This window comes from Python bivittatus, unplaced genomic scaffold (assembly GCF_059951505.1).
Source record: "Python bivittatus isolate LINGU-HERP-01145 unplaced genomic scaffold, Pbiv_v1 ctg000840_np1212, whole genome shotgun sequence".
NCBI classification, from domain to species: domain Eukaryota; kingdom Metazoa; phylum Chordata; class Lepidosauria; order Squamata; family Pythonidae; genus Python; species Python bivittatus.
Window position 1 is genome coordinate 14,040,199 of NW_028277113.1, and position 25,329 is coordinate 14,065,527.

Sequence of the window (25,329 nt, forward strand, 5' to 3'; positions counted from 1 at the left end):
CTGTATCGTGGAAAAGCAGCCTGCGCAAGTGTTCTTTATTCATTGCACACAATAAAATATATATTTTAAACAATAAAGCTAGTGAAAATGAGTTGTCTCTATGCCACTATTACTGTAGTAGACAACTTTTTACTTTATTCAGCTTTCCTAAATAAATCAGATCACTAAGCTATTTCCATATGGCATCCAAAGTATGTTTTTAAGCTTCATAGCTAGGAATAATATTCTAGCGAACATTTCCAAAGGACGATACTCTTGTAAATTCGCTACTGCTATTTCATCTCCTTTGCTTCTTAAGGGCTAAGAAAGAGATTAATATTACTCCGGCATTTGCATTTACAATAACTGTACTGTATGGTAAAATGAATCTAAGATAGGATCCACAGATAGATGAATTTCAGATACAGGTTTACAACTACGAAGTTTGCAAATTTGACTGTCACTTTGCAGTCAGAGTCAGTTTACCTGGAAAACAGGGTACAGTAAAATACTTTCCATGTTATTTTAATTTGTATGAATATATAAATTGCCCTCAATAACATTTTAAATTAATGTTGTGCCCTTCAGAGTTTCCTTCATATCACAACTTGCTGGATGGTGCTTTGGTCTCCTAATATAGCTTTTCTTAATTGGAGTTCCTCGAGATGTCTCGGCTTCAGTTGTCAGAATTCCCTAGCTTGCATAGGCAGTGGTGAGAAATTCTGGGAAGAGAGACCGCTGGCATATCTATTACACCTTTACTTGCTGAATAGACAAGGTTTTCATTTTCAGAAAAGAATGAATGAAAGAAAAATTCCTCATGAAAGGATTTCCACCACATGACTATTTCACTAACAAATCCAAATTTTCAGACTGACTGTAAACAGTCTATAGATGGTCCACAATCAGCTGACTTTGAGAGCTTACAGGGGTGTGTTCAGTATTGGCAAAAGTAGATTTCTCTTGGCTCTTTCCTTATAATCAAACATTGTATAGAGCCTTAGTCTCCATTATACAAAGTACCATCACCAAAATGTCAATTATCAGTCTGGAATGCAGTCTGATTTTGGAGAATGCTTAAGACAACTTTCCAGCTGAGATTCATAATGAATATTAAAAAAAGGTGAGGAGACTTCAGAGATCTAATCTGATCTTCCATCCTATGACCTCAGGGTTCACAAATTGGAGTACTGTATCTATTTTGTCCTTGACATTTAGGGCACATACATACCCAAAAGAGAGTATCTTATCTGAACACATGGCCAAACTAAGAATTCATTTGCAGTAATGGAACAAATGGAACCTTTGCTCCTGGTTCCCCACCTTACCTTTTTCATTTCAGTAATGTACTTTCAGGAGAAATCTTTGGACAAATGGGAGTAAGAAACCTTTGTGTTGATAAACTGCAAATTATTCAGGGATCTTCCATCTGGGCCTGGTGTCAAATGTATGCCTTAGATGATGTGACCGTGAAGTTTGAATATGCTCCATCTGTTGATTGTTAATTACAGTACTGTACACATTAAGTTTTATGGATAGCTTTAATTGGGCTAATTGGGAATGAGTAAGAAGAGGGAAGGAAGCAATTGTCAAGGGTAACAAGGGGAGTGTACCACTCGTTATATGTACTTCAGCTTCATTTGAAATGAGGAGCAAGACCTCTAGCCAAAAAGTTCACAAAAATATGATTTTTGAGATAGTATTGACAGCTGGAAATATTCTGGGAAAAATTTACAAAATGAGGCTTAGAAAGAGGTGTAAGGAAAACTGAATTTTATACTGGTGCTTTAGCTGTGCTATTACACTCTCTGTGTCCCCCTAGCTAATGCTTAAAACAGTCTTCTTCAATCTAGCATCATTTAGATTCTAATTCCTTGCAACTCAGTGGTTGTGCTGACTGGCCTGGTGGGAAGTAGAGTTCAGCACATCTAAAAGGTGCCAATTTGGTGAAAGCTGTTTTAAGAATTTTCTCTTTCATACATCATTTATATGGATTTGATCTATTGGTGGAATCCAGTTCACAGCAGGTTAGGAGTTACAGCATGTTCCCACAGTAGTTTTACAGAGCTGCAGACTCAGCATTGTAATACCACAAAAAGGAATGATAGAAGTATCATCAGGATCTCTCTGAAGTTGGGCAGGTTACAACACTTTAATTTGAATAAGGTGTGTTACGTTCTTCTGGAAAATACATTTATAATTAATGGTTGATTTCAACAGTGTAATTGGTATTCTCTCTCTCACTTTTGCTCTTTCAGTCAAAATGGAACTGCTACAGTATCCCGCCGTCAGAACACCATTCAGGACCTTCTGCAAAATTGCTCAGATTGCCTCATGCGTGCCGAACTCATAGTGCAACCTGTAAGTTGGAAGATGGCGTTGCTTCACTACTTTGAATAAATGAACAATGGCACATATTGCAGAAAGCAAATCGGCGTGTTAAAAAGAATGTATAAAGTGGTAGAACACCGGCTTTATATGGAAGGAGTTTAGGGTTCATTTTCCAATAGAGAGAAAAAAGGTAAAGATACCAGGAGTCAAGCTGGTGATTGCATCCATGTTATTTCTTTGGAAACATTATGAAAGTGGCTCGCTGTTGCTTTCTTCCATCTTCTGAGTCAGCCCCCATCCAAGTACTAGTAAGATCTTTCCCTGCTTATTTCTGGTTTAAAATGGATCAGGAACAATATCCATTTGGGAGGTACCTTGGAATGTTATTGCCAGTCAAACGGACCACAAATAGAGAAATAGGCCAGGTTCATATATTGGTTGTGTGTCGTGCCTGTGTACCATCTATTACTGAATAAAAATGAGTTGGGTAGCTTCACATAACACACAAAATGATAACACTTGTATTACTTGGCACAATGTGTGAACTCAGTCACAAATTGATCTATCAGGCTGCTTCCTACATTAAATGTCAATGTTAATTTTTTATTCCATATACAGGTATTTATTTTTTGCTAGTTGCTCTTAAGATAGAAGAGTAATTTTATTCAAAACCTGTTTATTCCCATAGATGTGCGCCATCTATATAAATGTAGGATGTGGTTTCTTTTTGAGATCTGCTTCATTGTATGCAGCACCCCTTTTGGTGTCCCATTTTCTCTTTTTTTTGTCCCCTGGCTTCATTGTTCTGACAATCTACTTCTTCAAGAGACTGCTTAGAGAAAGAGAATCAAGAAAAAAATCTCTAAAAAAGCTAAATATGGTCTGGTTGTCCAGTGGAAAAGGCAGTCTTGGAGTTAATGAGATGATCTGGACGAGACCAAAATCCTATCAAGACTAGTGTTAGGATGTCACAGTGGCCTGCCAGATCCCTATGGGAAACAGAACATAAGTGCAGTAATACCTACCCATTCTTGCATTCCAAAAACCAGATACAAAATGCACATGATACTGGGGGGAATGTATGGCCATCATGGCTAATTCACTTTCATTGAGATATCCTGGTTTCTAGTATTATGGATTTCCCTATGTACTTCCATTCCTGATTTATGTCTCAGTCTCCCCTTTATTTTATTTTATTTTATTTTATTTTATTTTATTTTATTTTATTTTATTTTATTTTATTATTTTATTTTATTTTATTAAATTTATATGCTGCCCATCTCCCCCAGAGGGTAACTCTGGGCGGCTTACAATTAAAAACCAAGACAATAACAATGAAAATATAAATATCCCCCGATTAAAACACAAATAACAAATCTATAAAAGCAATATACAAATCAAGAAGATGGGGGAAGCAGTATCAATCATCCCACAAGCCAGTTCCAACAATGCAAGCCCCATCAGGCGCCCAGGCCATCCAGCATAGCCATGTTTTTACACCTTTTCAGAAGGCCAGGAAAGCGGGGGCTTCACTTCATCTAAAATGCTCCAAATGTAAGCTTTTCTCACAGGAGAAAACTCTGATCATTTGGTAGCCTTTTTCACCTTTTCCAGCTCTACAATTTTGTACAAAAACATTATTATATTTGCAGTCTCCTACTGTATTTACTACTGATTCACAACATAGAAATTTTCATGTTAGCCACATACTGGCTTGACATTTTCATTCTATCCGCACAAACCCAAGATCACTTTCCTAATTAGTTGGTGCTAGCTTTGAGCCCATCTGTATATTTGTGAAGTTAATATTGGAGCAATGTTTGTTACTGTACGGTGTTCTACCCTCAATTGGTTTCAGTACCTTCAAATAACCAGTGCAGCAGTAAAAGAATTGCAGAAACAAGTATCGATAAGCTTGATTGAATTTGAAAAACTTACAACACAAACTACTGATTGATTGCTAGGCATGATTTATAAATTATTCATGAAGTATGTCTCAGAGTCTGAACAAGTTAAAGATTGTATAATTAAATGGATACAGAACATGAATACAGTTACAGAGATGCAATGGTGGGAATTTCAATTGAAAAAATGTTAAATTTACTTTGAATATTACACTTAGAATTGGTATAAGATGTTTTACCACTGGCAAATCATTCTAGTCTTGATTGCTGAAATGAATAATTCTTTTCCTTAAAAAAATATTGGAAAAGTAACAAGAAAGTTGGATCCTTCTTTCAGATGTGGTTGCAATGCTGCAAAGTCTGACATTGGAAACTGGTTCACTCTGGAATGGAACACATTTTGAAAGTTGCAATCCCTTTCCAAGCAGAGATATTTTTATTAAATTTTACCAAACCGTACACTGCTTCAAAACATACTGAAATAGCATTATAGATGTTAATGGATGCAAGGATTTTATTGGAAAAGACAGTTGATTCCTTCTTTGGAAGAATGGTTAATTAAACTCTGGGAGTGTGCCTCAGTGTCTAAGTAGCTTTGTTTTTTAAAAAGTAAATCTGATGCAGAATTCAATTGGAATTGAAAACTGTTCTTGGATTATAATCTTGTACGTGGAATTGTATTGCACCCAAAATTTGATTTCTAGAGTTCATATTTTAACTTGCCACATAATTTATTGTATTAGTGGAATCCATTACTGTATTACTTATACTTTCTCTTAATGATTTGAACAATGTTAACTAAGTGTTTTAGTTTAAAGGTCAACAGAAATATGTGGCTTTAGACTAGGAAATGCATATGAAGTACCTCATAATATTATAAGTTCCTAATGATGTATTAGAAGATATTAGTTTCATGACATTTCGGACTTGTTCTTTACCTATATTTTGGTATCTATGCCTGATTTTCTTTATTGTATTGCTTATTTCTCACATTCTTTTAAAATATATGATAAACAATTGAAAAGAAAAAAGAATGGGACAAAAATGTACATAGCCTTACGCTTGCTTGTACTGAATTGCATTTGCCATTTTGGAAAAAAACCCCATTTGGAGCCCTTTGTTATCTCTTAGTTTCTGATCTTAGCTGTATATTTTAGAAAATAGTCTATTGCATTTTGCACTAGCTGCAATTTTCAAATGCTGTTCAAAGACAGACACATATAAAGGATGCCATAGAAATCTTAAGTTTTCAAATACTATACATGAATTTATTGTGTGTGTCTGTGTCTGTGTCTGTGTGTTAATATGGTGGTTTATGCTTTATTTTGTCTGTTTTAGGAACTAAAGTATGGAGATGGAATCCAGATTAGCAGGAACCGAGAGCTGGAGGATTGCTTTGCTCAGGCAAATGAACACATGGACATCCTTGATGGGCTGATCAGAGAAATGAGACAAATGGGTCAGCCATGTGAACTCTACCAGAAAAGGTATTGCCATTCTATTTGTACCTAAGTAGTGTATCTAGGGTACTGAAGTAGTAAGCTCTGTCAAGGACTGGCATGGTCCTCACATTGAATAAACAAGTAGAGACGTATAGATGATGTGAGTTATTCTAGGTTATGTACATTTAGAGTCATGTGATCCAGCCTTTATTTTGCTAGACGAACAGTAAATTATTGAGGTCTCATTTATGTGAACATCAGTACTTGAGTAAGACATGATGCAAAATCTTTCAGGAGTGTTATACATTTCATGAAGCTGTGCCTCAAATTCACTTCTAATATTGTATCTGTTTATTTCCACCTTCATAAAACTATAACAGGAGGCATAACCCATATGTAAAACCACTAGAAATATCAGTAAAATAAAAATAGGAAAATAATCAGTGACAGAGATAAACAAACTGTATTTCTTACAAGAGCCCTTAAGCATTCATAAATGTTGCTAGAACAGTTGTCTTAGCTAGGAATCAACATGTTAATAAAGTTGGTAATTAGTGCATTTTTTCAGGTAGGCACCATGGAGAAGCCTCTATCCCACCCAATATACTTCACCCAATTCTTCAGTAATGAATTTTCTGATTATTTCAAGTTTCTTGCTAAAGGTGGCTCAGAGCCTGAAAGTTCACCTCTCCCTTCCAACAGTCTGGCTTCTTGATCTTTAATATTCTTCTCTTTTACTCTTACATTTTTCCTTTAGACTGCTTCAGCTTCAAGAGCAGATGCGTGCCCTCTACAAGGCCATCAGTGTACCCCGTGTCCGAAGGGCTAGTTCCAAAGGTGGTGGCTACAGCTCTCAGAGTGCTTCAGGTTGGGATGAATACACTAGGCGGGTCACCAGTGAATGTCTGAACTGGATGAGACAGCAGAAGGTAAACTTGAGTGAATATCAGAAAGGGTTGTAGGAACGTCTGGATGCATTATAGCTTGCTTTTCACAGTGTGTGTGTGAGGAGCAAATTAAAATTCGTTGTTCATTCCTTCACTCCTGCCAATCCTCTACCGTCTCTCTAGGCAAGATATAGAAGTAGCTGGATATGGAATCTCTAGTCAAGGACAACCAGGGGATGAGGGGAGGATGTAGACAAGGTAGGTGATACAAAGAAAGGAAGTTAGTGTGTATGTTGAGAAGCTGCAGAGGAGGAGGGGCGGCTTCTGATAAGAGAGGAACTAAAGAAACTCTTCTGGAATGATTAGAAAACAGTGGTAGAAGTAAAGAATCCAAAAAGGTGCAAAGAAAAGGAGACTTAGATGTTAGTTCATAGTGATTTTCTAAAAGATGCTATGATCATTGCTTGGGAACTGCTTCGCCCACCCAAGCTAGAGATCTGCTGAAAGAAAATGTCAGGTTGAATAAAGCTTATGTGATGATTTTGAAATCTGAATAGACTGTACTGGAGAGGTGGTAGTAAAATAGTGACAAAATTATTTGTTTTTGTTGTTGCTGCTTTGTTAGATTCTGTAAATTCAGCCCTATGGTTCTGATCTAATTACATTTCTGCTGAACTTGGGGTCTTCTACAGTAATATAATGGCTGGAGATAAGGAAATAGGTGTTCCTACCCTAGTCTAAAGTATCTTCAATGAAAGGATGCTTGCATTAATCCATCTTTATAAAACTCTATTATCTCTTGTTCTTATATTTTTATAAAGATACTCTTGGTGAAGGAAAAAAAAACAGTTTCAACTTAGTGTATGTGAGGATTTTCATTTGGCATTTAATGAGGGAGGAAAATGTTAATTTGATACATGAGAAAGAAATCCTCCTCCTCCTCCTCTACAAATTTTAAGAAAAACTGGGACAATGTTTTTACTTGTAGTATTTCAAATTTTGGAGCGAAAGGAGATTAAGCCCCTTTATCTAGTGTTTGGAAGCTTGTTATAAATAGGCAGTTTGAGCCAGTTGGTTGCAGCTTCTTTATCTTATCTTGAGCTGACCTTCTCTGGCTTTGTATTCTGTCTGCAAAGCTCGGGCTCCCATGGGCCAAAGTAATGCCTTCTCTTGTAATGCGATACATGGGAAATTCTTCCCAGGAGCTTCAGCTTGCTTGCCAGTGTTTAGTTTTATTTTGCAGTTGGTTTGCAGATGGAGACCTTTGAGCTAAGCACCTGGATCAGGTTTTTCTGGAAGGAATGGAAGCTGGAACAGAGCCACCCTTTTGTACCTCTGCACGTTTTAACTTGCTGCTGGTATGGCTAAAACGAAGCTGAAAAGGAGGTGAAAGTCCTGTGTAACTTTCAGAGGGCTAACAGCCTAAATTGGCATTGCTTGTTGGAGCTGTTCCCACATGAGTTAAGCTCAGGTGTGGCTCAAGAGGGTGAATATTGTAGCATTATGTCATACAGATTTTTTTAAAACATAAAAGTTATTGTATCACTCTAGAACAGCATCTCCCAGATGCCCTCCAGATGCAATTTGTGAAAAAAAAATTCACTTTTTTTTTTTTTATGTTTGCATATCTTTGCCATGTTATCAAAACTTCCTGTGGTCATAGTGATATATTAAAAGAGTCTGGCAATGGCACCAACGTTTGGTGTTTTGTTTCATTTGTTTAATAAATAAAATAATCAAATGTGTGATATGCCAATAGAAGAAAGTTATCATCCCCTACTTCCATAATTTCAAATAAGGGATAACTAGGGTGTGAGTACCCTATTAAACAAACAGGGTTGATTTGGGTCAGCCCTGCCCTAAAAAATCTCTCAGGCTTTGGCTCCCCTTATCACAGATATTTTCTAGAGGCACATAATGCCCTGCTCAAAAGAAATGTCAGAATACCTCTGTAAAAAAATGAATTGATGTCTATCAGTGTAGAAAAACTTATAAAACAGTTTTTAAAGCTTTGGGGCACCACAGATCTACAGTCAGGGACATAGTCTTGAAATGGAGAAAATTAGGGCAGTAGCGAATCTTTTCAAGGTTAGCTGTTCCTTCAGATCAAGAGCACAGGATAAAATCATCCAGGGAGTCACCCCCCCCCCCAAAAATCCAAGAATCTGCAGACATCTCTTACCTTTGCTAAAGCCAGTGTTAATGATTCTGCTATCAGAAAGCCTCTCACTAATAAAATGATAATCGTGAGAGTGTGGCAAGGCAGAAGCCATTGCTCACTAAGAAGAACATTGGTGCCCATCTCAAACTTGACAAAGAACATCTGGAAGACCCTTCAAACTTCAGACCAATGTCTTGTGGGCAGATGGGACAAGTGGAACTTTTAGGGCTATATGAGTGTATGGCAGAAGCCACTGCATTCCAAAATAACTGTCAAGCCTGAGCTGATAGTGCCATGGTTTGGGAATGCTTTGTGGCCATAGGACTTGCACGATCTGCTGTCATTCTGCTTTTATCAGAGACTTCTGTAGATTATTGGGACATCTGTCTGTCAGCTGAAGTTGAAGTGTGAGTCATGCAGCAAGATAATGAGCCCAAACATACAAGCAATTCTGTAAGAGAATGGATGAAAAACAAATTCAATATTTTGGAATGGCTGAATCAAAATCTAACCTATACTGCCTAAAAATATGAAAGAATCTGAAGATCTGAAAAAAGCAATTAATACTATAGAACCCTCTAAATATTAGTGCAGCAAACTGAAACAGTTTGCCATGGAGGAATGGGCCAAAATTCTCACAGCAATGTGAAACACTGGGTATAAGTGATAGGAATTGTTTGATTGCAATTACTGCAGCTAAAGGTGATACAACTAGTTATTGAGTCTAAGGGGGATTATTTTTTCACACTGATACATTGTATGTTGGATTATTTTGTTTATAAAATAAGGAATCCCCAAACTCTGGTGTTATTTGTTCAGCCACACTCACTTTATATATGAGTAGGATCCTCATGAAATTCTGATAACATTTGGCAGCAAAGTTATGCAAACATTCAAAAATGCAAAGGGGTAAATATTTGTTTTCACAGAACTGCATTTTTTGTTCTTGGGAACAAGGTCAAAATAACTGATGACTGGGGATTATTCTCAAACTAGTTCAGATCTTTGATTTGTTGGATGGCATTGGAGACGGAAGCATCTGTTCAATTCCTGTTCAATGACTGAACCTGAAGGGTGAAAGGGTAGAGGTCTCAAATCACCTTACTCAGAAGCCCTCCGAGTTCTCATACACTGCCCTCTGATTAGGGGTAGTAGCGAGATAGTTCCTGCTGCCACTTCTTGTCTTCTAAGGGCACCTTACCTGGCTTCACCCAGGTGAATGAAAGAGATAAGGCTCTTGCATTCTGTGCTGCCTATCTGGCGATTAAAAGGTTAACAAATATAGTTCCTATAATGTAACTTCCTGGCTATATAACTTGGAGGCATGTGGCTAGAGGATTTCTATATATATGTGTATATATATATATAAAAATATCTATAAATGTATTTCTATAAATTATATATCTACACACACACACACACACAAACACAGTGAATCTTGATCATGCAAGTATCCACAGAAGCAAGTTTTCTGAAGCAAAATAATTCTCTGCTTCCCTTCCTGGATTTCCCCTTTTAGTGAAAATTCCAGACTTTAATCTGAGGCTTCAGGCAGATCTTTGTCCTGTGCTTTTCCCAACTTCTTTTGTTCCCTCCTTCGGTCTTGCATCTGTTCTTAAAAGGAATAAAACTTTCCATTTCTAGTTGGGCGGGAGTGGAATATCTCTCGGTGAGTATATGACAGAACACCTCTCCCTTGCAAAGATGTGGATTCTAAGTCTGCAGTCAGCACAAGGAGATGTTTATTGGGAATGTACTGAGTTCTGCCAGCTGGCAAGAACTATACTTCCAAAAAATTGCCATATGCAAGAGTTGGCATAAAAAGGAATGAGATTGTAATATACTTACACATTACCAGCAATGAAGTATTGGCTGAGCAGCTTAACAAATGGGGTAAAAAGAAATTATGCTACCAAGAAATAGATAAGTGTTTATAGAATAAGCAAGCATCTGAAACTGAATATCCTTACTTTAGTAATATAACAGTGCTTATATCATGTTGTTGCAAGGAAACAAGGTATGATCTAGGTCTGTCTACTCTGTTATTGTACCCAAGTAGCATTGTCAGGTTAAATTCTCTCCTGCTCTGTGAAACAAAAGAGGCTGTGGAGAAAGCTTGAAGTCCTGTGAGTTTACACCACTTTACTTTTAAAGAGCAAATTGTAACTAGCAACTCTGCTTGCCAAGCACAGTCAGCAGGAAGTTAGGGAACCAAATTCAATTTGGAAAGCAATTTGGATTTATTTATTTTTTTTTGGTGCATTATGAATAAGCTACAAATGACGACACCCATTCTTTCTTTCTTTTCTTTGTCCCTCAGACTGACATGGAGTTAGTAAAATGGGGATTTGACGCTGCAGCTGTTGAACAACAAATCGCTGAGCATAGAAGATTCCATAATTCTATTGGAGACTATCGCTGGCACTTGGATAAAGTGAAAACTGATCTGGTAGGAGATTCTACTTCTGGTATCCTACCAACTTATACCCACCATTCTGTGCTCTTTTCTTCCTGATTCCATTCCCTACTAGATTCTCACTGCCTTGATGGGTAAATTGAATGACCATGTCAATAGTGTTCTAACAAAGACCTTTGTTGGATTTACAGATGACCATCGGATATGTTGGCTGTGACTAAAAAGACTTGTGGTATAATCATGTCTGGATAGCCACAGTTTTCCAATCCTTGTTCTGACATGGCCTCCTTTGTGTCTTGTGTTTAGCTTTTAATTGCCAGTACCCATGTGTCTCTCCTTGCAGAACTGTGTTCTTTCTTTTCTCATATGGTAAAAAGAGTGTCCCCAAATACTACTGCCCCAGATTATCCTGACTTTAAGACAGGTAGTGGAGATCCCCTGTCTTTATCTGTTTTTTCTCTTGTTGGACACATGCTTTCTTTATTCTTTACTTACAGCGTGAGAAAGCTGCTGTACACCAACTGGAGGAAGAATATGAATATCTGTTGGTAAGCTATTTTTTGTTTTATTTTTTCATTTTTAAAAGTCTTATAATACATGTTTTGCCTGCTTGGTAAGTTAAATAGCATCAGGCTTTCATTTAGATATTTTTATTTTATTTTATTAATCAAATTTATACGCCACCCATCTCATTATACGAGTGACTCTCGACGGCTGTATAGCTGTATTCCATTTAAGTAGGATGGAAAATTCATAGATTGTCTTAAGTCATGTGATGTGTGATTCCAAATTCAGGACATAATTTGATTTCCACAGAAATACTGGAGTTGAATGGAAATATAATGATAGATATATTTTTTTCCTCCTCTGCAACCTGGCGATGGGAACGACAACATCTGCTGAAAATATCCTATTTATCCTCTTTTGGGAAGAAGAGCTGTATACAAACAAAAATAACAATTGCTCTTTCCCATCAGCAACAATCTAAAATGTTTTTAGTGATTTGCTCTGATTCATTGTTTGCTACCTTTTGCCCTCCGAAGTGGTAGTATAGCAAACATAATGCTAGAGTAAGACCGGGAAAACTTGTATTCCTGTGCCCATAATTTATATTTCTTAGCTAAAGCTAATCTTCCATGGATATTGTGAGAAAAAATGGAGGAGGGCAACATTTATATGACCTTGTGCTTCTTAGAGAAAAACAGAAAGCAAATGTAATAAGTAAATGCATTTCATGGTAGACTGTAACCTTTTTTAACAGAAAACTGCCCTTTGTTAGAGCTTTCAAGTGCCAGAAAAGTTTGTTAAAAGCTTTTTCTTAAAAAAAAGAATTAAAAAAAATGGTAGTCCTTAACAGCTCTAGTCTGTCAGCCAGTCAGTCATTTGTTTGTTTTTTGATTATTGACCAGCAAACAAATCTTTCGGGGGAAAAAAAGGAATTGCATTTAACTCACTGCAGCAGAACTCTAAATTATGTCTGAAGTCTGGTAGCAATACTTGTTGAAATTTCTGCATGGCAACTTGTCCTGTCTTGCAGAGATGGTACAGAATTTTGATTTCCTTTTGAAGTGCAGAAAATTCAGTCTGAATGTGGCCAGGGCATATTAAGCATCTTGGCTGTTTGCTTTTCAGTGTGTGATATCTACCTGACCCCCTCATACCAAATTTTCTGTTTTACAGCTTGTACTCTTATGCTTTGACCATTCAGTGAAAACATTTATTGCTTTCTTCACACTGTTTTGTAGAGGTTCTCCTTTGAAAGAATGGATCAACTGCGCCAGTTGCAGAACATCATCCAAGCCACTAGCAGGGAAATCATGTGGATCAATGACTGTGAGGAGGAAGAGCTTCTCTATGATTGGAGTGACAGGAACACTGATATTGCAAGGAAACAGGAAGCCTTCTCTGTGAGTTAATGATATTAACAAATCTCATCTGAGAACTCATGGTTTGGTCATTTTTTTTTAAAGATTGCAAACAATTTTGTATTTTAAAATGCTGAATGTAAAAGCTGGGATTAGTAGAAGTTTCAAATTCTGCAATAGTTAGAAAAGTTTCACTGGTTTCAAGATAGAAAACTGCTTCAGCCATTCTGAGAGTTTGCAAGAAGAGAAGTGTGATGATTTATGCTTCCTCTTTACTCAGGATAATATGTTCTTTCTAACATTGGGGAACTTCAAAGCTTTCATTGGGAGATATGCTTCTCTTTCTTTTGGGAAAGACAAACAAGTTTAGAGGAGGAAATTGCTGAGGTAGGAATCAGTGTAAATCCATTCAACTTTATTGTCCATGTTAGCAAGGTGATCTTGTTGAGGTTTTAAAATAGATTTTAAATTAAAAAAAAAACTATTTTAGATTTTTTTTGGTTTTCATTTGGAACTTCCCCTCTAAGGTTAGGAGAGACTGACCACAGGCATTCAGTCTCAAGATAGAAGGGAACACCACAGTGAAATAAAAAGAAAGTCAAGTGAAAGAAATGGAAGAAATTAACCTGGGAGAGGAGAGAGGAATGGGCACCCAAACATAGGTTTGGAGACAGATAGGATGCAACTTATAGTTGAATGAACTTCATGATTGATAGGTGAGTGATATGGGTGATATTTTGAGTGCTTACTTCAACAAAACTGTCCCTATGGTCATAAAGCACAAATTGTATCTGCTGGGTTTGCAAACAAACAGATCTTAATGCAAATATATAAAGCGATAAATACTAAATGTGGTGGTCCTTTTTTTCCTATTGAAACTGAGTTTAAATCCATGTCCTTGTCTATTTTCAGAAACGCATGAGCCAGCTGGAAGTTAAAGAAAAGGAACTCAACAAACTTAAGCAAGAATGTGACCAGTTGGTACTCAGCCAGCACCCTGCTTCTGACAAAATTGAGGTATCTTTTCAACTTCCTACATTTTTGTCCTGATATTATTTCTGGAACAATATAACATTTCATTGAAGTGAAAACTAGTAATGAAGTTCTGAACCTGGAACTGTACTATCAGACAACCTGATCAACAAGTAATCTTGAAAATATGCAGAGTTATATGCAAACATGAGGGGCCCAGTGCTAGTATTGAAAAGCACAGTTTAGTATTGGCTGCTCTAATAAAATTAATAACCCACTAAATCATGGTCAAGAGGAATGCTTTAATGCTGGGCCACTTTGTATTTGTAGAGGAGGGTTACATTCTCCGCTTAATGGCCAACTAAAAAACCTGAGACCAACATAAGAATGCTAAGGAGAGAGAGGTTTTCTCTTGCTTGTGCATCCTGGTCTTCATTACCTTTCCTCAGTGGGTTTTCTGTAAGTAAAGTAGGAGAGAAGGACAAGTTAGATTTTATTAGTAGGCAAAACAGAAGTTTGGCCATTGACATAGGTTTGGTTTTTGTCTCTTGGATTCTCCAGGCTTCAGTAGATAGTTTTAGAGATTAAAAAAATGAGTTGTTACCTGAAAAATAGATCAGATTACATTATCAGAATCAATGTGTTTGAATGTATAGGCCTATATGGATACCCTGCAAACTCAGTGGAGTTGGATTCTTCAGATCACCAAGTGCATTGATGTTCATCTCAAGGAAAATGCAGCATACTTTCAGGTATATATTGATGTATAGAAGCAATAACTAATACAGTTGTATACCAAATAGTTTTTATCATTTAACCCTACATTTACTCTGTATAGTTGGAAAAAATCCAGATAGATTAGATTCCAGCCAATAATTGTGTATGCCTACTGTTTTAAAATAAGGATTCTTAATTTTGCTTGCAGTAATGATGACTTGTGAAATAAAGAATCTAAAGTTCTTTTTCTTGGACTCTCCTTCCCCTTTTTTAGAAATGCTTTTAAACTGATGTTTTATGTATTATATATATTTATGTTTTTAATGTTCGGTGTGAGTCGCCCAGAGTTCCCCCATTGGGGGGAGATAGGCGGGTGAGAAATTTAATAAATAAATAAATAAATAAATAAAGTTGGATTCAATTCTTAAAGGTTATATATAGTTTGTCCTCAGTAACACTATTTTTTCTTATAAATCTATATTCTAGAAAGGGCAGTGCATTGATGTTCTTATCTGTTGCATTTTATACAGGGTATCCCAAAAGTCGTAGTGCAGTTTTAATCTTTTAGAAATTAAAACTCCACTAAGACTTTTGGGACATTCTGTATATCCCATATATCCCATAAAAAGCCAATATTTGAAGGTGACTATTAAATGTGCTTGCTTGTTCTGTGTATAGTTTTTTGAGGAAGCCCAGTCTACTGAAAACTACTTGAAGAACTTACAGGATGCCATCAGAAAAAAGTTCATCTGTGATAAAAACATGTCCTTGCAAGTTCTGCTGGAACAGATCAAAGAATTAGAGGTATGGATGCAACGTCTCTTACTGTACCACAAGTTCTCCTAGGCTCAGCAGGCTATACAGGTAGTCTTCAGCTTACAATAGCAATTGGGATTTACATCACTAAGCAATGCGGTCGTAAAGCATGACCACATTGCTCAGTGACTGCCATCCCTGCAGTCCCAATTGCTGTCATTAACCAAATCCCATGGTTGTTAGGTGAGGCAATTTCCTGCCGGCTTCCCATAACCAAAGTCAGTGGGGAAGCCAGCCGGAAGTTGCAAGTCCTAGGCCAGCAGGCAGGTAAGTAGCTGCTGTCAGGTGGAGGAGGGAGCAAGAGGGTGTGTGAGGGAGGGTCGGGGAGAGTGCACGAGAGTGTGAGGGAGGATGTGCGACGGTGCAAGGGAGTCTGCGAGAGGCACAGCGTGGGTTGGGAGGTTGTGCAAGGGTGTGAGGGGGTGTGTGAGAGATGCAACATGGGTCAGCAAGGGTACAGCAGGGTGTGTGGGAGGTGTGGCACGGGTGCACGGGTGTGAGGGAGGCATGGCGAGGCTTGGGGAGGGTGCAAGGGGGTGCGCAAGGATGCAAGGGAGGTGTGCAAGGCTCAGGGATGGTGCAGGGGAGTGTCTGAGTGGCTGACATGAGCGCAGAGGGACTGGGGGGGGTGCATGTGTGGGGGAGACTTACCCCAGCGACTTGTGACCTTCCCTGCTGGCTTCCCCACTGACTTTCTGGGGAAGCCTGCAGGGAAGATTGCAAATGGTGATCACGTGATCACGGGGCGCTGCAACTGGTCGTAAGTGTAAACTGGTTGCCAAGTGCCCAGAACATGATCATGTGACCATGGGGGTGCTGGGGTGGCTGGAACTCTGAGGACCACTTGTAACCACCATTCAGTGCCGTTGTAACATTGAATGGTTGCTGAACAAATGGTCGTAGGTCAAGGACTACCTGTATACAGGTAATCCTTGTTTAGCGATTGCCTCGTTCACAGTTATGATGGTGATTATATAGTAACTTTGTGACCAATCCTCACATTTATGACCTTCACAGGTCTGTAAAGCAACAAAAAGCTGAAGTAAGATCATAAGCACAGTTGCAGTTTTACTTAGTGACCACTTTTTTAAACAAACAAGTTGCCAGTCCCAATTGTGGTCACTAGACAAGGAATACCTGTAGTGTTCTGCATCCCATCCTCAGTGTCATTGTATGAAAAGTACTGTGTAAGGAAATCAGGTACTGAAAAAGAATGGTGCTGTCTTATACATTGATAATATAGTCACGGAACGATAAAAATATATGTTTTATTCACAGCTTTTTAGGTCAGTATTTTCAATGAAATGCTGACATTGATTAAGGTATCTGCCTTTAATTTCAAGAAGATTGAGATTTAACCCAATATCAATGACAGTTTGGTGTTTAAATGAAGTTATTAATCACAACTTTTTTTCCTTCTAGGCTGAGCGAGAGAAAATTCTGGAGTACAGGAGGCAGGTGCAAAATTTGGTGAATAAATCAAAGAAGATAGTACAGTTGAAACCCCGTAACCCTGATTATAAGACCAATAAGCCCATCATTCTCAGGGCTTTGTGTGACTACAAACAAGATTTGGTAAGAGTCCCATTATTATGGCTCCTTGTGTTAATGCCACACAGGGAGTTCTGTGGCATAAATGTATTTTTGTGGCAAAACTTGCAGGCTGAAGGTGTTCCTCTGGACAAAGACAGTCAAACCATACCATCCACGTATTGGCTAATTCATTTTAGACAATTCAGTTTTGAAGGCTTAGGACAAATTAACCTGTGTCGAAGATTCAGCTAGAGCCTGCTTTAAAACAAGTATGTAGGATGCTAAGATAACTGTTTACTATGTGTCTTAAATGCAACTGCTGTCCATATAAACATCATGTCAAATGTTTCAAAAATTGTAAAAGTGGATTTTATTCAGAACTATAAATTCATAGATCCCTCCTAGCAACTTCTGGAGGCTAGTGAAGAATCATTTGTATGAATGAACTAATTGTTCTAGAGTTAGCAATGATACATTGAGTAGTAGATTATTGTGTTCTACATTAACTATGATTCTAGAAAATGATAAAGGAGTGTAGAACATATTCTAGTAATGCAGCTTTATCAGATCTATATCAGAATGGGAAACATTTTTGCAAGTCCTGTATAATCCTGTACCAGGAGAAGATATTCAAACCTTAACCCCAGAGCTGAAAAAGCCATGATCTTTGAGATGTTTTTGAGCTACAGCTCCCAGCATCTGTCACTGTTGGCCATATTGACGAGCTTTGGGGAGCTGAGCCTTACTCCTTCTAAATCCTTTTTTTTTTTTTAACAAAATGATGGAAGTCAGAAAAAATAGGGTGCTATAGCTTTTTTCCAGCTGCAGTAATGTTTCTTTCTTTTTCACAGAAAACTATGCGCAAAGGAGATGAGTGCATTTTAAAAGACAACAGCGAACGTAGCAAATGGCATGTGACTGGACCAGGAGGGGTAGATATGCTAGTGCCATCTGTTAGTCTCATTATCCCGCCTCCTAATCCATTAGCTGTGGATCTGGCGACCAAGTAAGTTACCAATTGTTGCTTGAACTATAAGGCAAGCCTCCCTAGTGAAAATTCCACCTTTTCCTCATCAAAAGCCAATGAGCAAAATTTGTGATTTTGTCTTGAGTGGGAAAAGTTTGCTTTGGGCTCATAGTATACATATACTTTGGAAATTTACTTTTCCTATGCAGTCATAAGAGCCTGTTGTTTTTCTAAATGAAAGTTGGCTTTTCAGAATTTTTGATGTGTTTCAGTTAGAATGGGAAAGTATCAGACATTTTCAATTACTAAAAAATAAACAGTAATTTAATATTTTCATGTGTTTCCCAGATTGGAGTGATCTGGAGCACTGTTTCTGGATTCAGATTAAATGTCTCTCATAAAGGGTTGTGTGTACAACACACCTTCATTCATCTTTGTAGTTCTTGAATTATGAGCAAGCACTCTCACTCCAGTTACAGAAATGCAGAATCAATACAAGGCCTGTGCAAAGTTACCAATGGAGGCGAGTATGTGTAGCTCAGGGTTGAACTGTGGAGTATTGTTACCCTACTTTACCCTAATACCAACTAGCAGTCAGAAGACATGATGAAAACTCCTTCATCTCACAACACATGGACAGATATCATTTTAACTGGGAAACTGTCAGCATTTTAGACCAAGCAAAATCCAAAAATGCAAGGGAAGCTTGCATTCTTGGAAGCTTGGTATTCAGACAAGGTAGCAATTAACAGACACATAGAGATAAACAGCATCTACACACTATTCAAAAGAGACAAAAGACCAGAGCAGCTCCTCACCAGCTCCTCACCAGCAATTATCACCAAGATAAGTAGAGGTTACCACAGGGCACACAAGCAAGCAGCAAGCAATACCCTAATCAAGGAACTACCAGAGGAACAAAACCAAACCCCTACCCCCACCAACACTGGCAGGGCATGCAAGAGTATATAAACAGAGAGCAAACCCCTCCCATTGCAGCACTGAAGATGTTACCTAGCTGGGTAATGAAACGTTTGCAGGAAAAGAACCAAGCTCAGAGAACTCCAAGGACTCCACTGTGCAAGGTGACTTGGGCACAAAAGCTAGTGCCATATTGCCTTGACACTTCTCTTTGTTCTGCCTGTCACTTACCAAAAAAAGAAGATCTGCAGTGAGTCCTCTGCCTGAGCAGAAGCCCTTTCTAGCATTGGGAGGACCCTGCTGGAGAAGGTAAGTGGCATGTCATCTGGCATTGCTTGCCAAAGTTAGGCTTGTGCTGTTGGAGAAGTTATTCCAGATGATGTACCACTTGCCTGGCATGAACAAAGCAGTATGGTTGCTTTCCTCACGAGGAGGATGCCATGATACTTCTGGAAGTGTTTTGAGGGAGTGCTTTATTCAAACCTTCATCAAAGCAAAGCTCCCCTTCAAAGTTTTGCAATGTAGCCTCTTGGCATTCCAGGTAACCAGGGATTGAGGTTGGGATATCTGGGCAGCAGTGTGGTCTATGGGATTCTTACGCATGGGTCTCCTAGTGCATCCCTAACCCTGCCTTCAGTCTCTGTGTAAATATGGTGTATATACTATAACATGTAAAATAGAATTTTGGCCCACTGGCAAGTCAGTACAATGTGGGTTCTTCCTCCTCCAAGAGGCTGGTATCTTGAATGAATCTAACATGAGTGTTTCATTTTTCAGACACATTCCTGCCTTTCTCTTAGCACACAGTTCAGAAATCATCACAGTTGGAGCAGAGTACAATTTTAGCAATGAATAATATATATCCATCCATCCATCCATCCATCCATCCATCCATCCATCCATCCTATATTATAAATATATAATCTAAATATAAATATGAGAAGCATTTGATTTTTTGAACTGAAAAATATTCCATGTTGGAAATATTTGGGCTTTTCTGTGTAGGGGTTCCCAGGACACTCAGTTATTAGGAGATATGTTGATTTCTGAATGTAAATAACCTTTCATTTACTTTTTAGAATTGAACAGTACTACGAAGCTATTATGGCTCTCTGGAATCAACTTTACATCAACATGAAGAGCCTGGTGTCTTGGCATTATTGTATCATTGATATTGAAAAAATCAAGGCTATGACTATTGCCAAGGTGGGTATCATATAAGCTATGTGCTATGGGGTTTCCCCTACAGCTGAATCAGTTTGGTATCCACATAGTTACCAGTTTTCTTTCTGGACAGGGGATCCATGCATATGTATCTAATTTTGAAGAACTGATAGGTTGAAGTTTCAGCTGTGCCATTGCTGAGTCTGTGCAGATCTTTAAAAAGACTTCACTTTAACGCTTGAACAATCTAACACTCCTTTCAAAGTAGTCCTTCTGGTTGGTGCTGTGCTTCTCTTCCTTAAGGTGAAGTGACTGCTTTGGTTTGTTTAGTATTGATGGCTTTGCATATGCACAGCACATTTGCAGAAGAAGCTGCTGTTACTAGAACAGCCAATCAAGACAGACCCCCATTTTGACTCCTCATTGAGGCAAAGCAGTGCACTCCCCACCAAGGGCTATGCCATCAGGATAGAATGAAACAACTTGTTAAGGCCGATCATGGGCAAAATAAGTGCTTCTAGCAATTATCTTGGAGTTCAGTAGGAGTTTCTTTTAAAAGCGATGTAGCAATTGATTCCAAATATTTATCACTCGCTTGACTGGTATTCTGCTCCTACGCCACATTCATAAAGATTTTTGGGTGGGGAAAAGATAGTTAATATATGGAATTATGCATAGGGGTTGACATAAGAAGATGTAATGCAGAAGTAAAGTATCATCCTTCTATTTATCTTAGGAGATGTTTCTTGAAATGTAATACAGGAATTCCAATCCTAGTTTGCTTAGGTAAATGATATTATATCATCTGGCAGTGCTTGCCAAAGTTGGGCTTGTGCTGGTAATGTTAATTATTCCAGATTAAGTCTGAAATTATATATATACATTATTTATTATTAATTATATACATACATATATATATACATACACACACACACACACATACATACTTGTCAAATGATAAGCCACTAAAGGCACTGGAGCTTACTTCAAAGTAAAAATAAATAGCATTACGTTTGTATGTGATGACAAACAATATGCTCAGTGTGGTAGACTGAAAAATAATTGATGCTTAATATCCTGATATTCATTAGAGCTTGTATACATTCCGTACCCTTTTATCACTGGGTAGTGCTTTTGAACAATGCAATAATTGAGTTTGAACGTAAATTCCTCTTGCATTCAGGTAAGCTTGGAGTGCTGTTCATCAGTTCTCCATATTATCTGCACCTCCTGGGCCAAGTTGCCTCCCATTCTTAAGAGACACCAAGCAACAGGAACAGGCTGTTGGGCTGAGGGGTTGCAAAAGAAAGAAGATGGGCAAGTCCCTATCTGAAGTTGAACTCTGCTCTGTTCACCCAATATAAAGTACAGGTCCGAGCCATTGGCCTTCCAAGTCGATAGAAGAAGTTTGTAGGGTCTGATTCAGCGGTGTCTATGGCAGAAGGAGGTTTAAAAAGTCAGGATGGCTGTTGTGGCAGCGTGATGGAAGCCCTGCTCCTTTTTATTCGTGCACTGGTATTGCAGGGCTTCCATTGCATTTCCGTAACCACCATCTTCACTTTTTTGACTTTCCCTCCAGACCATTCTGGTCTGATTTGTGGTGAAATTGTCAGTAAGGATCCAATGAAGTATTTCAAGTAATTGAATACACCAATTCTTCCTAACCTGGTGAGTGCTGGATGTATTAGATTACAGATCTTATTTTCTGCAACCAGTGTGCCATCTGGCGTGGTAGGCTTGGGACTGCTGTATCGAATAAATTGCTTGCATGCTTTGCAAAAACACTTTTTTTGAATGCTTGGAACAGCCTTAACAAGACAGGCATTCCAGACATTTGAAAGACTGTCTGCCTTTTCTCAGCCCTTGTCTCTACTGATAACATAGCTCTTAATTTTGTAAGTATCCTTGTATCTGCTGACATAGACTTTCTGGGTTCTCTTATCTGCACATTCCACAGTCTCTAGCCTTAGACACTTCATACTAACATAAACTTACATGTTAAGTCATTTGTCATTTTTATTCATCCTCCCCAGTCTCCAGCCACCTTGCCCTCCTGAGTCATTTCCTTTCATCTATGGGGACCACTTGTAGCAATGCATTATGTAGAGATAAATTTGCCATCAACCTGCTTGGGCTGCTTTTCCTGAAATTGTTTGTATTTATTCTTTGTAGCTGAAGACAATGCGCAGAGAAGATTATCAAAGAATAATTGCTGACTTGGAGATCCATTACCAAGAATTTATCAGGAACAGCCAAGGCTCAGAGATGTTTGGTGATGATGATAAGAGGAAGATCCAGACTCAGTTCACTGATGCTCAGAAGCATTACCAGACATTGATCATCCAGCTTCCGGGTTCACATCCTACTCCAAGTTAGTGTCCTAGTAAATACTAGTAACTGTTGTCATTCTTCACATCAGCTAGCGACTCACTAAGCCAGCCATAGCCCATCTGCTAGACATGCGGTTTCCTGAGGCTGCCTCTGTTTGAGGCTGAAAAATGTTGAGAAAGTCATTGAAAACTTTGCTATTCTCAGAGATCTTGGGGCAGAGTGGGGGTTTGGCCCCTGTATGTTGTTTTGTTGTTACATACAGTTTACCTTTTGGACTCTTACAGTCTGTACTTTTTAAAGATAAGCTGCCCAGAGTCATCTGGAGTTGGGTGACCTCTAAATCATATTAAATAAGAATGAGTAAGACTGCCAAGGATCCATTAGGCCATAGTGTATGATTGGAAAGCTGAATTCAGCTTGGGACATCATACCTTATGCTGGTGTGGGCTTCACAAAAAGGCCCCATATGAAAAGCAAGACTTATCAATTAGAGCATTTGCAATAATGGGATGCTGACAACTGTAGGAAAATATATTTTAATTACATAGAATGGCATCTGGCACCAGCCCAATCCTTTCTATTGCATTTTTTGAGTGGTAGAGAAAGACAAAAGTATTCAGCATCGTGTTCATGTTATACCTGATTTCCTTTCCAAGCCATACTGCTGATGAAAATGTGATGCTTGTCTTACTATCCTCATCCTCAAATGTGTTTCAAAATGCCCTTTTCAGTTTAAAACTCTCTTTTCACATTTTTTCCCATTCCCCCCCCCCCCCCCCAGTTATTCCAGTAACAGTTGAACAAAGTTTAGAAAAGGGCCGGGAACAGGAAAAGCAGGAGGCCTGGCTACTCATGGAACTCCAGAAACTTCGTCGCCAAATTGAAAACTGTGAGCTCAGAATGGTGCAGAGGACCACCCTCCAGTTGGATCAAGGGGCCTCTCATAATTTGTCTGTCAGAATCAGTGAATTAGAGGTACATATATTTGCTATGAATAAATTATCTGTGTCCCCTCTCCCTATACCCACACCATTCTTCTTTACATTTGACATATTCTTAGGGCCCACATTTTCAATCTGATACTACTGAAGTTAGTGGCACTGGTTTAGCTAGCAAGAATTAATGATCACTTGAGGAATAACATCAATTGAGGAATGATCACTTGAGGAATGTCTCATTTATTATTACGTGTAAATGCAACACAGTTTTATATACATCACAGCAGTTATTACAGTATTGTTCAGGGAGGAGCAGCGCTAGATCTGCCTGGACAAGTCCCTGCAGTTTTCTTAGAGGATTCCAGATTCAGTTCCTTGCATTTCCAGTTAGAATCAAAGAACAAGTTTCAGATTGGTTCTCTGAGTACAAGAAATGTGTGCATGTGCAAATGATACTTACTTTTCTTTTCAGGGTATACAAAATGAATCCCAGTCAATGGCAGAGGCTCTCAACAGGCAGAAAGATTATCTTCCAAATTTTAGAGGCTCTGAGAAGTATCTCTATTTGCAGTCTGAAATTAATGCTTTGTTTCAGAAGTTGGAAAATATTAATGGGGTTTCTGATGGCTATTTGGACAGGTAAGAACAATGCAAAGGTTAACTATATTCTAGACGTCTGCTTTGTTTTCAGTAGTTGGCACTCCTATCTAGCCAAGCATATCTTTTATGAGGATTTAAAGCATTCATATGTTCTAGATTGATAACGTTCTGTAGGAGGAGAGAGAGAACAAAGTGTGATGGTTACTGTTGTCTGCTCTAAGATAGGTAGCTTATTGGGGGACTTGTATTATCAACCTACCTACCTCATAAGGTTACAGTGTGGCTAAAATAGGGAGATGGAAAGACATGTAACTGCCTTACTAGTAAATAACAGGTTTTGCAATGAGGTGACCCAAGTTCTTCAAAAAAAGGTGTCCATTTCTTATATGCATATGTGGATCAAATAGTTTTGCATATGGAACAAAGGACTTACTTTTCCTTATGCTGCCTCAGATCAGGATGTTTGTTTCCTGTTCCTTATCCTTTCCAAATTTTTCAGAAGCTGAAGGTACACTATTTATTAAAATAGAACAACACAACAAAGCATATAGCCTTCTAGTTAAGGGAGCATACAATACAATTATTCTGCAACACTTAGAAACCAAGAGTTTGTGTGAATAGGACATGCCCACAATCAAAAGAAAATTTAGCAATGCAAGAATACTTGAATTGGGGACAGGTGGGAAAGGTGAGTGGGTAAAAGCAAATAATATTTTTTAGTGGAATCCTTGGTGCTCTCTGAGCTTGGTTGTTTGCTTGGAGACGTTTCATTACCCATCTAGGTAACATCAGTGCAAGTGAGTGTGGGGTTTGCTCCCTGTTTATATACAATAGCTTGCCCTGCCAGTGTTGGAGTGGGTATGGTTTTATTCTTGGTAGTTCCTTGATCTTTTTTAGTAAATCTAGAAAATACTAAAGTAATACTAGTAATACTAGGTACTGGTAATACTAAATACGAATACTAGTAACGCTAAATATTTTTAGTCCCTGACTTTCTTTATGCCACTGTTGTTGCAGCTTGAAAGCACTGCGATCACTGCTTCAGGCAATTCTCCAGACAGATGATGTGATTCGAGTATTCGAAATTAGGCTTACAGAAGAGGACACTCTTTCTTTGGATCCAGATAAAGTAGAGGCCTATCGAGCTTGCCTAAAGGTGAGAAAGAAAAAGAGAATGTTTGTTTTGTTTTTCTTTTCTTTTTTAAATGTGGAATTGGATTACAAATTGGTTACATTGAGCTATGAATTGAACATATTTATTTATTTAAAGCAATTCTATCCCACCTTTGAAAAGCTCTGGAGATTTATTACTGAATAATGAAACAAGACAGAATAATGAAAACAAAACAGCCCCTGCTTTCAGATGTACAGTCTAAAAAAGCATA

General features: G+C 38.2%; 1 protein-coding gene across 5 annotated transcripts in view; it reads left to right on the forward strand.

Annotated features, from left to right (window-relative positions):
• The window catches only part of DSP (desmoplakin), a 51,892-nt gene that overhangs the window by 12,135 nt on the left and 14,428 nt on the right, over window positions 1-25,329 (forward strand). For all 5 annotated transcript variants that reach the window (XM_088130607.1, XM_088130608.1, XM_088130609.1 and 2 more), the window contains 16 exons: window positions 2,238-2,340; window positions 5,553-5,701; window positions 6,414-6,585; window positions 11,025-11,153; window positions 11,618-11,668; window positions 12,866-13,027; window positions 13,898-14,002; window positions 14,614-14,709; window positions 15,353-15,478; window positions 16,913-17,065; window positions 17,875-18,029; window positions 19,991-20,117; window positions 22,248-22,446; window positions 23,188-23,381; window positions 23,817-23,983; window positions 24,962-25,100. In XM_088130607.1, the coding sequence (XP_087986733.1) occupies window positions 2,238-2,340; window positions 5,553-5,701; window positions 6,414-6,585; window positions 11,025-11,153; window positions 11,618-11,668; window positions 12,866-13,027; window positions 13,898-14,002; window positions 14,614-14,709; window positions 15,353-15,478; window positions 16,913-17,065; window positions 17,875-18,029; window positions 19,991-20,117; window positions 22,248-22,446; window positions 23,188-23,381; window positions 23,817-23,983; window positions 24,962-25,100 (2,227 nt within the window). The remainder of the gene's footprint in view (window positions 1-2,237; window positions 2,341-5,552; window positions 5,702-6,413; window positions 6,586-11,024; window positions 11,154-11,617; window positions 11,669-12,865; window positions 13,028-13,897; window positions 14,003-14,613; window positions 14,710-15,352; window positions 15,479-16,912; window positions 17,066-17,874; window positions 18,030-19,990; window positions 20,118-22,247; window positions 22,447-23,187; window positions 23,382-23,816; window positions 23,984-24,961; window positions 25,101-25,329) is intronic.